General features: G+C 36.4%; 1 protein-coding gene across 6 annotated transcripts in view; it reads right to left on the bottom strand.

Moving 5' to 3' along the window:
* TMEM196 (transmembrane protein 196) overlaps positions 1–15,870 on the bottom strand; it is a 52,650-nt gene extending 36,780 nt beyond the window's left edge. For 2 of the 6 annotated variants that reach the window (XM_086694688.1, XM_086694707.1), the window contains exon 1: positions 15,298–15,532. In XM_086694688.1, coding sequence (XP_086550814.1) covers positions 15,298–15,462 — 165 coding nt within the window. In that variant the 5' untranslated portion in view covers positions 15,463–15,532. Of the gene's footprint in view, positions 1–15,297; positions 15,533–15,583 lie in introns of those variants that run through there. The other 4 variants (XM_086694702.1, XM_025929961.2, XM_086694718.1 and 1 more) reach the window with 3 other exon arrangements.
* Positions 15,871–17,414: the final 1,544 nt, after the last annotated feature.

Below are 17,414 nucleotides of genomic sequence, written 5' to 3'. Positions count from 1 at the left end.
ATCCAACATAAGGTACAGATTCGAGTCATATACACAACGTCGCATTTTCTGATAGTCACATTAAAAAAGAAAAAGATGAAAAGTTGAATATAATTTATTCAACTCAATATATTCACGCTGCTATCATTTCTACATGAAGTCAACATTGAAAAGTTTGAAATATGTTGCAGTCCTTTTTGCCATACTCAGTCCTTGAAATCCAAATGTGTATTTTATACTTTTAGCACATCTCAACTCAGATCAGCTACATTTAAAGTGTTCAATAGCCATATGTGGCTAATGACTACTCTAGTTGTACAAATCTAGATGACACCTGATTTTAATTACAGTCACAAGCCAAAGAAAAAAGTTCCCCCCACAAATATCACCCAGGAGATACGATGCTTTCCAAAACGAGTTCATTTCAGTTATGTGTGAGCTCTAGAGACAATTTAATTTCTATTGGCCTGGTTTCCCTGATAATTCAATGGGTGATGTCTGCCAAATTTGTATTTTTTAACTTATCAGATACTTTCCCCTTGATATTTCCTAAACTCCTTATGTACCCCTCTAAGACTATTTTGAAGGTCTGAAGACGTAAGATGTTTGGTGATACCCCTTGGCTACAGCAAAATCATGAGTTAAAGTTATACCTCTTTCTCCAAAACAAAAACAAAAACAAAAACAAAAACAAAAACAAAAACAAAACAAAACCTGTTCCTTTGAGGAAATCATTTACTTTATAAGTGACTGGGGTATAAATAAGAATACTTATTATCTTTTATAATGATATTTTAATTTATTAACATTGCAGTGGAAAACTCAGCTTACCCTAACACTAGTAAATACACTCTGCTGTATCTATAGCCAAGGATACATTTGTGAAAAAGTGCACCTTTTTTAAATGTGGCCCTTTTAAAGTCATCTATCTTTATAAAATATTTTGACAATTTTTAAGACAGTATTGGATAAAGGCACAATGCATATACACATATTTGTTCCTAGCCACTTTAGGCCAATTGTATACTAAATCTGACTCTTAATTTTGATTTCTTTATGTTTGAATTAAGAAGAAAACCCTCAGACAGAAAATATTCAGAATTATATGACTTTGACATTCCTTATCCAAGCTCTTTGAATGTGTATAGATTGATAAATGAGCTTTGGAATCTCTTTTTTAGAGGCTTCTTGAAAGCAATTCACTTACTTACCTAAATTGATCACTAGCTCTTGTGGGTTTGGAAAATTTGCTAACCTCTAAAAATTCACTACAATTTCCCTGTTGCTTTGGAAAAGCACCACAGAGAACATGCCATAATTTCTGTAAAAAGCTGTTTTCTTGAAACCCCCAACTGGGGGGAGACCTCTAAAATGTGTTAAAATACTTACATCTTCGTGATAGTTTAGCAATGCCAATAATTTGAGATCATACCTGTTCAGTTTGAGAGAGTAAACAAATAACTGCATTTTCCTTTCGGTTCAGCATTTATCTTAAGGATTACTCAATATTTTGAGGCATCTATGAAAACTGGGTTAGACTAAGTATTAGATGAACTGCCCTCTTGTCCTGGTTCTATAGTTAGCCAGCAGTGTTAACTCTCAGGGCTTTAGTTTACTTATCTATAAAAGGATGAATTTGGAATAAATTACTTCTATGTCTCTATACAGTTTATGTTGTGTGACTTAATTATACTTCTCAACTGATAGGGAGAGGAAACATTTTAATGGCATTCTCTTCTTTACCCCTATAGCCATGACAGACCTTAGATGAGACAGAGAACACAGAAGCCATCAAGGCTCCTCTCACCATTTGCCATTCAGTGTGATAAACTACATCTTCAGTCATATTCATCTTGCTCTTCTTTTTTTTAAATACACAAAAATACAATGTATCAACACAAGACCTGCACTTCATCTCTACATTAAATCACCCTTCGTCTACTCAGACTTTCTCTCCCTTTCTACCTACTCCATTATTTACCTCAGCACATAGAAGTGTTCCAAAATCTCCCTTAAAATCAAAAACCTTCCTTGACTCCAAATCCTTTCACATTAATTGCTCTCTCTCTCTACACAGACCCCTTCACCACCACTACACCACTACACTTACTATTTCTGTATTCTTGCTTCCCATTATTTCTTTAGCATACTTCACACTGGAGTATGTGTCCTTTACTTCAACTGCTTTTGCTAAGGTCACCAATGACTTCCATGTTACAGTCCGCATCTTACAAGGAAGCTCTCTCCTTTGGGCTTCTCTAACACCACACTTTCTTGGTTTTCCATACATTTCTCTGGTCACAACTTCTCAGTCTCTCTTTCTTACCTTCATATTAATATCCAGCTTCTGAATTTCAGAGGAACTAAAGGCTTTGTTTTGGGTAATTTCAACCAGTAACATGGCTTTAAATACCTTTAAATGGGGGTGCCTGGGTGGCTCAGTCGGTTAAGCGTCCGACTTCAGCTGAGGTCACGATCTCACAGTCCGTGAGTTCGAGCCCCGCGTCGGGCTCTGGGCTGATGGCTCAGAGCCTGGAGCCTGCTTCTGATTCTGTGTCTCCCTCTCTCTCTGCCCCTCCCCTGTTCATGCTCTGTCTCAAAAATAAATAAACGTTAAAAAAAATTAAAAAAAATAATATTATAAATACCTTTAAATGTATTTAATGTATTTATAGACTGTTCCCATGTTTAGATTTCACCACAGTCCTATGTTCTGAACTCTAGTCCCATCTAATAGTCCACAGCATGTCTCTGTCTCACAGGTACCTCTAACAGATCACAAATAAATTCTTGATCTGTTCACATCCTACACAATTATATCCTACACACACACACACACACACACACACACACAGTTTTCCCTTTTCTAATCATCTAATTCTCAAAAGAGTAAATGGGATCCTACCAGTTGCTCAGTCCCCAAATCTGAGACTTGTTCTTTTGTTTTTTAATTATTACTATTATTTCTTTTATTTTAGATAGATAGAGAAAGAGAGAGAAAGTGAAAGCAGGAGAGACGGGCAGAGGGAGAGGGAGAGAGACAAAGAGAGAGAAAGAGAGAGATTGGAGCTCAGGCAGGCTCAATGCTCAGCATGGAGCCCCACACAGGGCTTGATCTCATGACCCTGGGATCATGACCTGAACTGAAATCAAGAGTCAGACACTCAACCGGCTAAGCCACCCAGGCGCCCCATCATTCTTAATGCTTTATTCAACAATGACATCTAATCAAACACTAAGTCTTGTCAACTCTGTATCTCAAATATCTGTGCTTCCTCCATTTTATTTCAATATTTCACTGTCATCCATGTAACCATAATATCATAAATGTCAGTAGCATCCTAACTAGACTTGTAACTTCTTGTCTGACTCAAATATATTTTATAAACTGAAGCCCCAAATGAGCTTCTTTAAATGCAAATATAATCTTCTCACTTTTATGTTTAAATCCTTTCCATTATTTTTAATAGTCTCCTATTATAATTAAGGAAAAATCAAGACATTGCAAATTGTGTATAAAGCCTTAAGTGATTTTTTCCTTTTTGCCTCTTTACCTCACTGAGTGCATTCTATCTCCTTCTGCTCATTTGCCATAAATCCAGTCACCCTGGCCTTCTTTCAGTTTTTCAAATACATCAAACTTTTCCTATTTGAGGGTCTTTATCCATTCTGTTCCCTCTAGTTGGAACAGTGTTCTTCCCCTGTTTCATCCGGGTAATGCCTCATCATCCTTCAGAAAATACTGCTTCCTTGAGATGTTTTAGATGTTTGTGCGTTATTTGTTCATTGTATATATAATATATATATATATATATATATATATATATATATATATATAATATATCTCTATCTATATGTCTCTATCTATCTATCTATCAGCTTCAGAAGATCAGGAATCATGATTATTGTATTCACTGCTAGATCCTCAGAACCTAACTCAGACTGTAAAATGCTGTAGCTGTAGAATCAATATTTGTTGACAAAATCTTATAGGAAAGAGAACTAAGGAGAATAAGCATCTGGCATGAGAATTGGAATGGGAACCTGACTCTTCTGATTTGTTTTAGCTCTTTCTCCATGCTACATTGTCATTCCTCTTCTTGACTCATCCCAACCCAGTGGGATGAGCTCAGGCCCATTAAATGTCTTTACCATTGATCTCAACATGGAATGGTCCCCATCTCCATATCCCTAACCCCTAGGGGTCCTTGCCCCTGAGCTATGCTATCCCACAATCCAGCTCCCTGGGATTTGTCTGCCTTTATTAGATTTACAAATCTCCTTAATGACCTCTGCTTTCCCCTCTCCCAATTCTTTTGCATTTTTAGCATAATGTTCATCTTTAAAATAAGTCACTTTTCCACTTTCCTATTTATATTTCTTTCTTTTCTTAGTCCATGGAAAACCCTGCTAATTATGCAGTGTTATTTTTTTCCCTTAAGCTAGAACTAATTTCTTATTTTCCACCCCAAAACAGAGCACTGAAAAAAGCAAAGCACATAGATCCATATACCATGTTTCTTTCACTCCAGAAAATTATGAAGTTTTCAATATTTCAAAAATTCAACTGGAAAAGGATAAGTGTACATTTTTATCAAGAAAGTCATGACCTCTCACAAATATGATCACCTTTACAAAAAATAAAATACCAAAGGAATAAAATGTACAACAGATATGTTGTTGTGCTGAACAGTTCTCCATTAGCATCAGGCCATCTTGGTGGCTTAGCAGGTAGCATGGGGCAAGAGGCAACTACAGTGAAAAAATAAATTGAACCAAAAGCACTCGAGGGAGACATGGAAAGAAAACCCCCACAGTGATAAAAAGGGATGCACAGCAGGCAGTGAGGTAAACCTTTTTCAGAGACTGTAAGGTAACTGAATGAAACCAACAATCACAAGAATGAATTTCAGAAGAAATCATCAAACATAGCACGTAGCTGATTGGCATGTCAAACTTTTCTAGATGAATCCAAGCCCAAAAACCTCAGAAACTTCTGACTGCCCCTGGACCCAAATCCCTCAATGTATAGAAAGAATCAGCCTTGATTCTCACAACACCATTCCCTCACATCTCCCTTTCAGTGTTCATGGAACTCAGTCTTTCTTGTATTTAATGCATTATACATTGTGTTCTATTCCAATTCTGCTTTGTGATAGTTTTTCTTTTAAAAAATAATCTGTTGACTATTTTGAATATGCTGAGTAAATAAGGCTTTTGATGTTAGAGCTGTTTCTTCTCCAAAAGTAGCAAGAAAATTATAAATTTTGGTAGGAGGGACTGAATTTGCAGTACTACACATTTAGGTGTCAATCACCCAAATAATTGTTAGGTATAGTCATTACTCATGTTAATCCTTAAAATGGAACAAAATAAAACTATCTCATATATAGCAGTAACAAAATCGAAGAGTTTATCTTCTGAGTCCAAATTTTTGTTATTTTAGCCATTACAACAAATAAATGAATTTCAAAATTCAAACACATAAAAATTTAAGATAATTATTTCTGGAGGGAAGTACAAGAAGTTGTCATCAATATTGAACACCCAGGTATGGAAACATTGTCAATAACATTCTGTTTATTAAAGCAGCTTAAACTTTATATATATATATATATATATATATATATATATATATATATATATAATATAGGGCCTCTCTATGACCTATGTCGTGATGACAATTTAGTAAGTATTTGTATATAGCTTAAGGTAATTTTACATTAATGTGGGCTATCCTAGTTTGCATAATTTTTGTTTATATTTTTATGTTTAAGATTTCTTCATGTCATTTTCGAGTAAGATTAACATAGATGCTGTAATGTATTTGGACAATACTCAAATATAATGTCCATAACTTGATACATGTGGAAAACACAACAAAATTTAAAATGTAGAAGATACATTTGGTGAAGATGAAACAACAACAACAAAAAATACTTCCTTGGGTACGTGCCAGCTTTGAGTCTGTGATTTGTGACCTGTTCTCACAGAATTGAAAATAGCCAGGGACTCCAGGGGACTAGAGGGTAGAAGTTATGTTCTTCCCAAGAATTGTCAACACCATAGAAGAATGTCCACCCAACATGCCTGGCAGTTTCTGAAACCCAGCCAGTTATGGAAATAAGTTGCAGCTCATAGAGGATCACAGCATTGTGAACTTGTACCCAAGTCGGGTTACTAGCAGCCTAAACGCAGCATATAGTGCATATCAGTGACAATTATCAACTTCCTTGTATGAATTTCTTATCTTTTAATCTCCCCTGCATACGCATATGAGCACATGCATGTGTTCACACACACACACACACACACACACATGCACACACACACACATGCACACATTATCTCTTCAGGTGATTTAGATCACTAAATCCTAAATCTGCTAGGTACTCATTCCTTAGGTGAAGAAACTCATCCTGCTGAGATAAATGGTCTAACACAGCAGTTGGAATTCTTAGGCAATGCAGCATATTCGAAATATAAGCTGCCAGTGTTACTATTATTAATGTGACTGTTATTATTATTAATTCTTCAGAGCAAACAATGTAGGAAAATAGTCAGCAGGAAACAAGTGGAGAAAGAGGTAAGAATTCCAACAGCCTAGCCAAAAATAATGACAAACTCAAATACATGATCTCTATTTGGGAGAACACACAAAAATTATCCCAATGTTGACCTAGATAATATTCCTGGGACCCTGGAAAATGAACTCTAAATCACAACTATTAATGTTTGAAATTGGTTATGAAAAGCACGTATTTTCTAAGAGAGGGTATATGACCTAAATGTTACCAAGCATTGAGTCCAAGATCAATTTCATCAATGGCCTTACAAAAAGCTACCCTTCAGAAATGTATAAAAATAAAATTTCTATTAACACAAAAATAGAAACCACGTACAGAAAATTGATTTTCCAGACATACAGCAATAGCATGCAGTCATTGTTGTGGGCTCATCATAGTTATTAAATACTTAACATGTATCAAGCCCTTTATATAAGTATTCGTTTTAATTTTTTGAACTCCATAAGATAGGTATTAGTATTGCTATTTTACAGATAACTTAGCTGATAGCTCAGGGAGATAATGTGACTTACTCAAACTTAAGCTAACAAATGTTAGAGCTAGAATGTGAACCCAAGTCTTAATGCCTCCAAATCTATTTTCATTTCTTAATGTAATGCTGATGTTTCCAATTAAATAAGTGAACTCTTATATGTCAGGCAGCTGTAAGAATTATTGAACATCTTACAAATGCACCATCAACAGGAAAGCCACTTGACGTGGGTTTACGTTTGTGATGGTAGATTTACACTTCCCTCAAGTCTCAAGAGTTCCCTCACATCTTTCTTCTGATACAGGATACATGTCTTGGAATCAAGAGCTGGTGTTTTGCCTTGGAATGAGCACCAATGCCCGGTCCAACTGCTTTGGCCTCATGATCATCAAGTTCTAACCAGCAAAGCTCGCCAAATTTAGTTAGGAATCAAAGGCAGATTAGTCTTACCATTCTTTCAGGACCCTTTTAAAGCTGGTCTTATCGTATCTGGATGAGCTACATCTTCACTTGCCAGTTATTATGTGAACATCTCTTTGCTTTAACAAGTCTAGTCTCCTCAACCCTCCACAAACTCTCCATTTTATCGTCCCTTTCATGACTTTACACATGTTAATAGTTCTGCTTAGCACATCTTCTTTTTCTCCTCTGCCCACTGGAAACCTGCCCAATCTCCAAGGCCTGGATAAAGAGCTCCCCCCACGAGGGAGTCAACCCTGATCCCTCACTGATAACTCACATTTTGAACTACGTTTAAATATGGTTTGTATATTCCTGACTTGCTTTCATAATATGTAATGATCATTTGAGATGCATAATTTCAGTTTACTTTTTAAGGCTAAAGCCTAAGCTCTAAAGGTAAGAACGATTTGGTCTAATATTTCACATTCTTCTGGGAATATGGAAGTTGTGCTTGTTCATCAGTTGACTATGTCAGTCTCTTCTGGGAAACAGGTACAAACAGTGATGGGGACTTGATCTTTATGCCATTCTGCCTGACTCATATATTCAGGGATGGGAGCAAATAATGAGATCAGACTTCAGTGAATGACTTTTTCATGACAATTTCCCATGTTCCACACAATGCAATAGAAAAAGTGCAGATTTTAAAATGAGACTGTCCATCTTTAAATACTAACTCAGCTGATTAAATAAAAGTGGATTCTAGGTCCTTTTCCCTACATAAATTTTATATAATACTACATTCTTTACAACGTTGTTAATATTAGAAAAAATAATGTATATAAAAACATCTGGAACACAGTTAACTATTAATAAATCATATCTTGTATTACTTCTACAAGACAAATAGCTCAAGGCACCCTGTCTCCCAAAATGGTCTTCTTAGCCACTAATATTTTCTTTTTTTGTCTTGACCACATAATTTTGTCCAATATTTAATAATAAATCATGAACTAATGGAGCTAAGAATTTCTTCTCAGGAATCTTGATACTGGTGCTAAAAACCATGAGCCCTAATTAATAAGAATCATTGTTGAAATCTAGGTATTTCATTGATGCATTTATTAATACTACAACATGTAATAAATATTGCTTCAAAAGCAAAACCATAAAAACCTCCAAGATACTATGTATCTTTTTTTAAGTTTATTTATTTTGAGAGAGGCAGAGTGCAAGCAAGGGAGGGGCAGAAAGAGGGGGGACAGAGAATCTGAAGCAAGGTCTGCTCTGACAGTGCAGAGGCCGATGCAGGGCTCGGACTCATGAAATATGAGATCATGACTTAAGCCAAAATCAGATGCTTAACCTGAGCCACTCAGGTGTCCCAATACTATGTGTCTTTATTAGAAGTATTAATTTGTACTTTTATTTTGACTAATGATAAGAACGTATATAGTTTTATATGTTTTCAAGGACTTTGATTTATGGCATAAATAATGGTTCCTACATCCTCACTGTTTGACTTGTCTGACTTAGATAATTGTCTAATTTATCTTATTACTGAATATTTTTATGATAGAATTTTTACCATTCTCTTTACCCCCAAAAGAAAAACAGAGAGAGAGAGAGAGAGAGAGAGAGAGAGAGAGAGAGAGAAGTGCCTTACTGCTGTTTCCCCATTCAGTTTTAAGCTGAATATTTTACATGACCTGTCTAATGCAGATATTTTGGTACATTTTTGTAGTTGATAATGTACCTTGTGAATTAAATCAAAAGGTAACTAGACACATACCACATACGAAAAAAAACAAAAGGTGAGTCAAACTAAAATTGATCAACGGTGTTGAAGAAATGTTGAGACCCAGTGTAGTACTGGTGTTATCTAGGTCCCAGGCAGTCCTAGGATAGTATAAGGGCAGTTGAAGAAAGAAGCAATTTATGCTCACTGAGCACTTATTCTATGCCAATGTTGGTATTGACGGTAATCCATGAAACTGGTACCGGCATTTCTCTCCTTGACTTCATAGAGAAACAGAAGTTATCCAGTGCCACAGTTATAGTGAGTAGGATATATGAATCCAACCTGTCATTCAATTTGACTATAGTATATATAGCTTGGATCTGCATTCACAAGAAAAGTTGCATGGTTTTCGATATAATAGAAAAAAGTACTCATACAATTTCTTCTGTCTCCTAGAAATATACTCAATGAAAATATATACTGCCACCCACTTATTCTGGAATTGTCCATTTAGCATGTTGAAATAAACATCTACCTGCAGAGTGACCACCTGGTAATTTTACTAAATTACTAAGACAGTAAAGTCAAATATTATTTAAGACTCTGAGCTTATTTATTTATAGAATGTCATTTGAATGAATAAGTTTATATATATATATATATATATATATATATATATAGTGTAGTAGTAAAATGAAAGTCTGTTTACTTCATAAGTAAATGACCCAACATTATTTGAACATAAAATTTTTGGGGTTTTTCCCCCTCCAGTAGTTGTGTACACACACTTTCACCAAAATCTATTCTAGTTCTTATAGAACTTTAAAGACAAAGCATTTCAGTTTGGATGGGTGGGTTATGCCACCAACCAATAAAATTAAATATTATCTGAGGGCTAATATAGAAAGTTAAATCTCTTGGCCACATTTGAAGCATGTATTGGATGATCTGGTTAATAACCATGTCAATACAAGAAAACCAACTTGAACACTTTAGGCAAAATCATCCAAATGAAAGGGTTTGACTTTATTCAAATCATGTTTGTATCAAGGAAACTGTCCACAAAAAGGTGACTGATGCAATTATTATCAATTATCCCCTAATATTCCTATGCCAAAGTCTTCAAGATAGTTATACCCTCAGATCAGGGCCAAAATCCTGAGACATAATTTGTCACAGGCCCTAGATAAAAATTTAAGCACATGTCACTTTATGAGGATGAAATATAGACTAAAGCAAAATACTTCATCAGATAATGACAAAAGTCACCATTTTTCTTCTATTATACCATTATCAATCAATACCAGAAATAGAATTTTATTTATGTTTCATTTGACACATAGTATGGTTCCTTGAATAATAACTACACTTCCTAGTAGTTTGACTTATCCAACTTCTTTAATTGCCAATATCTAATGGCCCTAACCCCAGTAGATAAAAGTGGCACTTGACAATAATCGTATACATCAAATAAGGAAGAGATTCTTTGCCTGGGCTTTACAGAGTCCATGAATGGGCTTCACTACATCCAAAACTTAATCAAAATTGATCTACATGTTCAAACAATACTATTTATATGTGGAGCAATGCCTGTGAGATTACACACTAAATTTATAATGGTGGCTAATTTTGATGAGTTGAAAGAGAATATCAGCTTTGATTCTTTTTTTAACCCTTTGATATGAGAATATGTATGAATTACTTGTGTAATTAAAATTAATTCCAAAGTTTGTTTTAAATGTATGTAATTTTTATGAAGGTGGGGCAGAGCTTTCATCTCATGCTCAGATATAAAAATCTCTTATGTTATATATTTTGAAGCTGGAGAAAATTGATATATTATCTGATTAGAGACACATTAGCTTCAAATTTTGTGCATTTGAAGTAACTTCAAATGTTTCAGATTTATTTCTCCTTATTGTTTTATTTTTCCTTAAATGAATTGGATAGATTTAAAAATTAAAAATAACACTTTGAGGCAGATATCATTTTATATATAGCACCTCCCTTACATTGCTAATGTAGGATTAATTTCAACACAAACTTCCAATTGGCTGAGTTGTTGCAATGGTAAATCAGGAGTCCACATAACAGGTGGCCTTGATTATGCTATAAATTTCACCCACCTAATCAAGTGGTTGTCCAGAAATCAAGTATTGTCCAGAAAAATAAGCAAAGTCATTCAAACTTTTAATTATTTTAAGGTAAATATTTTTTTGAATATTTAAAAGACTGTGGGCTAAACAAGGCTTAGAAAAGTTTCTTTTAATACTTTTGATTTATAGAATGAGTATTAGATATAGATGGATGGAATTTAGCATGCTATATCTCAAATACAACTTAGCACTAGATGTTGTTCTGGACACAACCATCTGAATCCCTACATTTTCAAGTGCCAACCTAGAGCAGCAAAATAAAATTCTCTTGGAACCATGAATCTGTGTAGTACTAAATACAGTCCATTTCCATTACAGATTCATTATTGATGGGGAAATGTAACTATCATACAGCAACTTGGAAACATAGCTTTGTCTATTGAACTCCGTCAATAAATTGTACACGTCAATTATATTTCACATGACTTTGTTTTCCAAAGCAGTTTACTCAAGAGTTCATTCATTGTTATCTAGCAGTAATGTCTTCTTTCAACAAGGTTACTATATCAGCTATAACAAATGAACAGGAAGAAGCAAAAATCCTATAAGGGATTTATAACTTTCTTTCTGTATAGCGAAATAATTTTTTTTCCTGCTTATTGGCCACATCTTTAAACCGATGACAGGAACCTGATCACCCTTTGCTTCATTATAAAACAGTGACTAGAAATATAAGCATATATCCCCTGGGTTTCTAAGATTTTTATTTTACTATTTAATTTTTAAATCACATTTTGCAAAATTTGCATATTTGGGTTCAAAGATCAAAATAGTTGCCTGAATTCTTACTGTACTAGACTAGATAAAAAGCTTATGTCAGAGTCCATATATAAAAAAAATGATTCCTTCACAGTACAGTTTTATTTCTATTGATTTCTAAAATTTAATTCAGACATCTTGTAATAATGACAATAATGTATTGAAAAAAACTTCATGGCACCAATCAAACCACACTCTGATTATAGACTGTGGTTATTGTGACAGGTTAATTATTGTAAAATCCCAGCTAGTGTTTATAATTAACACATATTTTTAATTCATAAAATACCAAAGAGATTAACAATTTTTTTAATCTAGTTTTTCTCTGCTTCTCCTTGAATCTCTTTGGGAAGTATGAATTGGTATTATTATTATTATTATTATTAAAAATATGAGGCAATAAGTCTATTACCTTAGACTGACACACAGCCTTGCATCATGGTCTGGCCCCAACCACTCTTTCCGTCCTCATCGTCGTTTCACACATAAGCCCCAGAAAAGTAGAAGAGCCTATTCTTTCTGGAACATAACACATCCCATCCCAGTTCGTGCCTTCATCCATGCTGTCTGAAAGGCTTTCCTTTCTTATGCCCTTCTGCCAGTTTGTGCACCCAGTATTAGTGGCTTGCATTTATTCAGTGCTCACTACACACCATATATTTACTAAGAGCATTATTTCATTTATGCCTTTTAACAGGCCTGTTTTACAGAATATGAGAACTGTGGATGTTATCTTGATAATAAATGACAGATCCGCACCCAAGCAGACTTTGGAGTCCACTCTGTGATGCATTACTTAACACTGTGATACATAAATTACAAGTCCCAATAAACTTCCAAGATCAAGAGAAAAGTAATTGTTATCCCATGGATATTTCACTGACCACCCCATACTCTCACCCTTATATCTGCCCCTATATCTCTCTGAGGTCAAACTTTAATTTCTCACCACTGATAAAGTTAGTGATATACTCATCTTGTCTGATTTACTAGTTATTCTGACTTATCTTAATAATCTTTGTATTAAATAGTAAAATGCACATGGTTAGCCCTCTATAAATACTGGTTATATGAATTCATCATTGACAGAAATAAGAGATAATTGAGATTATATCACAAATGACCTCTGAAAAGCAATTTAAAAAATCAATTTAGGAAGTCTATAATTTAATAAATAATGATCAAAACTGAGTATTTCTTCATAAATTTGATTTTTTAACTTGAGGTTATAAAAGTGATCCCAAAAGGGACTTGTTGGGGCATCCCTGTTTCAATCCATTCATTCAATCACATGTATTTTTTAAAAATTTTATTGAATCAGACAATAGAATTTAGAACTGTTGTTTGAGCACCCTAGGTGAATTTTGGTTACTCTAAAGAGCCAGTTAAAGATGGAAATAATTCTTTATGATGACTACATGTATATTATATATAAATAATTATTTTATTTGCTTTTTACGGGGCAGATTCAAAACTTTCATTTTTGGTAACAAATACATATGTTGCCTCATTTAGATAATGGTACGTTGTCTGGGAAGAGAAAAAAAGAATCTATTTTCCTTATGTGATGCCAAGCAAATGTAACCATTCTTTTAATTCTTAAAGATAAAGTGGATACTTTAATTCTACTTAGAGACAACCTATGTTTATTCATCCAATTTCTCAAAATTAAGAGGGGAAGTGATTTGAAGAGTATTTGAGGATTCTCCTTCATAAGTCATCAAAAGGTCACATTTTGCCCCATTTGTTTTAAATGTTGATATTATATCCAATTTTGATAGTTGTCTGATAGAAGTTTTAAAGTCTGACTAATTCTGTTTAAATAGTGATAACTACAACTCTCAAAATAATCACTATTACATATAAGATGTAAAGTTCTCAAATTTAAGATTTGCCTTTTAGCCTTTCATACTTAAGTTTAAAATGTATATTGATAAAATTTACATAATAAAGAAAAAGTTAATTATTTGGAGATGATAGTAACTTACTGAATTCAGAACAAGGATTTTTGGAAACATTCAGTGGTAGAATTGAGTACCATTTTTACTTTTCCTTTTAACTTCTGCAGTTTAAAAACATTTGCTTCACTTTGAAAAATTAAAATATAAAAACTAATTTTCCACAGCACAATTGTACTAGTTTTAGGAATGCTGGAAGGTCTCTCAAATCTGAATTACTTTGAAACGATTTTTCTTAAACAAATAGTCTTTTTTCTTCTTCATTGACTTAAAACAAAAATACTCAAGCCATGATTGTTAATTACACCTACTGATCATCAGTGACAGAACAACATCCTATTAAATTATCTTGAAAACTGGAATCAAGCTAGAAACCAAGAAGGATATAGCTTCTATATACTCAAAGGAGAAGAAAAAAAATGATTTTTCACAATCAGGGCCACACTAGGAATAGTGCTGAGTTATTTTATTGGTCTTTGGTGGAAGGAAAGAGTCTCTAAAGCTTTCCTGGAGATTCCACCCACAGTAAACAAGAAGGTCATTGGGTCTGACATCTGACCTAGAGGAAATTATGACATTCTCTCTGAGCATTAGGTACTCTTTAAGCCGAGTTATTCTCCAATTAGAATGTAGTTACATATCCTACCATTTATTGTTTAACTTATTGCTTAGAACTTACAGAAGAGTTTTTAGATGTGAAGTATCAGAAAGCTAGCAAAGAAAAATTAAGAGCAGTGTTTTCTGGGATAAAATATTCCTTTTACACGCATACCACATTTCTCTTTCTGTTTTATCAGTGTTGTCTTTAGTCGGACACTGTTGCCCAGAAATACATGCATCAATCTACCCTTGCTTGTTCCTGATACAAGAAATGATGTAACACTTTCATTTTGATATTCCTTGTAAAAGAAACAGGCTAAGTGAGTCTGCCCTTGACAGGTGTGACTCCCTAATCAGCACTATTAGGCAGCCTTTTGCAGATTCAGCCAGGGGAAACTGCTGAACCCCCCTAACCACCACCACCACTTTAAACAAAGCCATTTAATTTGGTCTTAAGCAAGGTGAGGGGGGAAAAGCCAATTAGTAAATAAAGGGACAAACATAAAGAGGAATAATCTGCCAACAAGAACCTACATGCAAGCCAGAGATTTATGATTTTCTTCCCCAGGGAGGGAGTGACTAACGCACGCACACTGACCATCACCGTAAAGAGGTAAAGAGAGAGTGAAATGGCTCAACGTACACACACCCCGCTCCATACCGGGGACGAGTCTCCGAGCTGCGGCTTGTGCTCTCGGAGGGCCAGGCTGAAGCTGACCGCCCCCACGGCCACGCTGGACACCCCCAGCCCTATCTCCAGTACAGAGAGCACCAAGAGGCTCCCAATAATCTGGCCGCTGGTGCACATCCTTCCTCGGTCATCATTCCTTCCAGATCAGAGAGGGAAACCAACCATCCACCTTCTTTCTTCCACTATCCTCTTTACCCCTTCCGCCCCCTACCAGACCCCAAAACTTTTCTTTCTTCACCAGCGAAGCATTCTCCACAAGGACTAGATTTCCAGAACCGGAGACCCTCTTCCCTGACCGGGCCAGAGGCAAGAGTCGCTCCGCCCCCTGGCACGTTCTGACAGCGATCGTCGGATTTTCCCGGGTTCGGTGGTCGGGGTCAGGAGAGGAGAGTGTACCCGCAGAAGGGCTTTCAGGAAGGAGCCAGAAACCTGGCGGAGCCAGGAGGAAAGGAGCCCTGCTCGAGAGGCGCTGTCCAGAGTTCTGCCGCGTCCCAAGTCTCCGCAGGAAACCTGCTTCCTTCGTAGCCTCCCAGACCCTTCAGGCTTCCCTTTCTTTCCTTGCCAAGGAGATGAGCCTTGCTTCCCAGAGATCCAAAGCGGAACTGTTCAGAGCTTCTCTCTCCCTCTCGCTCTCGTCTCCTCTCCTTTGTTTTCGTGGTAACACAAAGTGCTTCTGCGAGTCCCTCGGTCCCCAGGCTGAGCGGGCGGATATATTCAGCACCACGCTCCTCGTAGTTGCTGTGTCGCCAGAAAAAGCGACCTTGTCTGATGGCCTTTTTCCGTCTGGGTTTCTTCTCCCTCCTCGTCGTCCTCTTCCTCCCCCTGCCTCTTGCTCTGATTCTCTTTCATTTCAGTGACCTCATTGGGATTTGAGAGGTTGATGGAGGAGGGAAAAGCCTGATCTATTTGTGGGTCTAGAACCAATACTCTTGGCTGGCTCCTGATCGGCCCCCCCTGGGGACCCTAACCACAATGATCCTCGCGATCCCTGCCTTCGCATCTCCCCTGCTTGCTCCCTTCTGGGTTTGTATCCAGATGGAAGGGGAGGGATGCCTACGTCAACGCGGAGCTCATTCTGTGTAAAACTTTCTTTTGCGTATACACGGGGTAGAGTGGGGGCACAGTGGGCAAAGAAATAGAAAGGCAGAGAGAGCCGAAGGGATGGAGAAAGGCCAGACTCCTAAATTCACTAGGACCCCTATGGACTTTCACCCAGGAATTCCACACTCTAAAGAGCTAGACTCAAGCCTGCTCATAGGGAGCGTCAACTCTCCTTTGTTTCCACAAGTCCCTTGCGTGTTGGTAGCGGAGGTGTGGAGACGCAATGGGCCGAACACACTTTAGTGGGGATGTTGGTGGTCCTTATTCTTCAGCAGACCCTTGCTCTTATCCAGTAGCACTGCTATCCGTTTGGGATGCGTCGCCAGATTTGAGCATGACTAGGACCCTGTGTTCACACTGAAATTCAAGACGTGTACATTTAAGTATTACGTTGGAAAGGGCATTATTAAAAACAAAAATCTGGCTCTTTGAACAACTGACAGTTGTCAGAGTCATCAGGGCAGGAGCCAACCCTAGCTTAGGTGTTTCTGTGTTATAATCTGATGCACATGGTGTTCTAGAAGTATGGAAATCACTGTGTCTGTTTCCCATTTTCATATCTCTGATTTTACTTCACGAAAAATCACAAGGCATCTCATCAGGGAGACTCAGGAAACAGAGAGATGAGAAGGTGTTTTGGGGTGTGGGCCATCTTTCTCAAAAACTGAGTTTCACAGTTGGAGATAGATTGGAGGAAAATAAAAGAAAGGAGAGGGGCTTCTGGGTGACTCAGTCTGTTAAGCATCAGACTTTGGCTCAGGTCATGATCTCAGAGTTCCTGGGCCCAAACTCCATGTCGTGCTCTGTGCTGACAGGTCAGAGCCTGGAGCCTGCTTCAAAATCTGTGTCTCCCTCTCTCTTTGCCTCTCTCCCACTTGCATTCTGTCTCTCTGTCTCTCAAAAATAAATAAGCATTAAAAAATTAAAAAAAAAAAAAAAGAGGAGGATTGAGTGAGGATATACTAGAC

Source organism: Puma concolor, chromosome A2 (assembly GCF_028749965.1).
Source record: "Puma concolor isolate L17-30 chromosome A2, mPumCon1.1.hap2, whole genome shotgun sequence".
In the NCBI taxonomy this organism is placed as follows: Eukaryota; Metazoa; Chordata; class Mammalia; order Carnivora; family Felidae; genus Puma; species Puma concolor.
The sequence above is the reverse complement of the archived record's forward strand: the minus strand, read 5'-3'. Positions and strand labels throughout refer to the sequence as shown.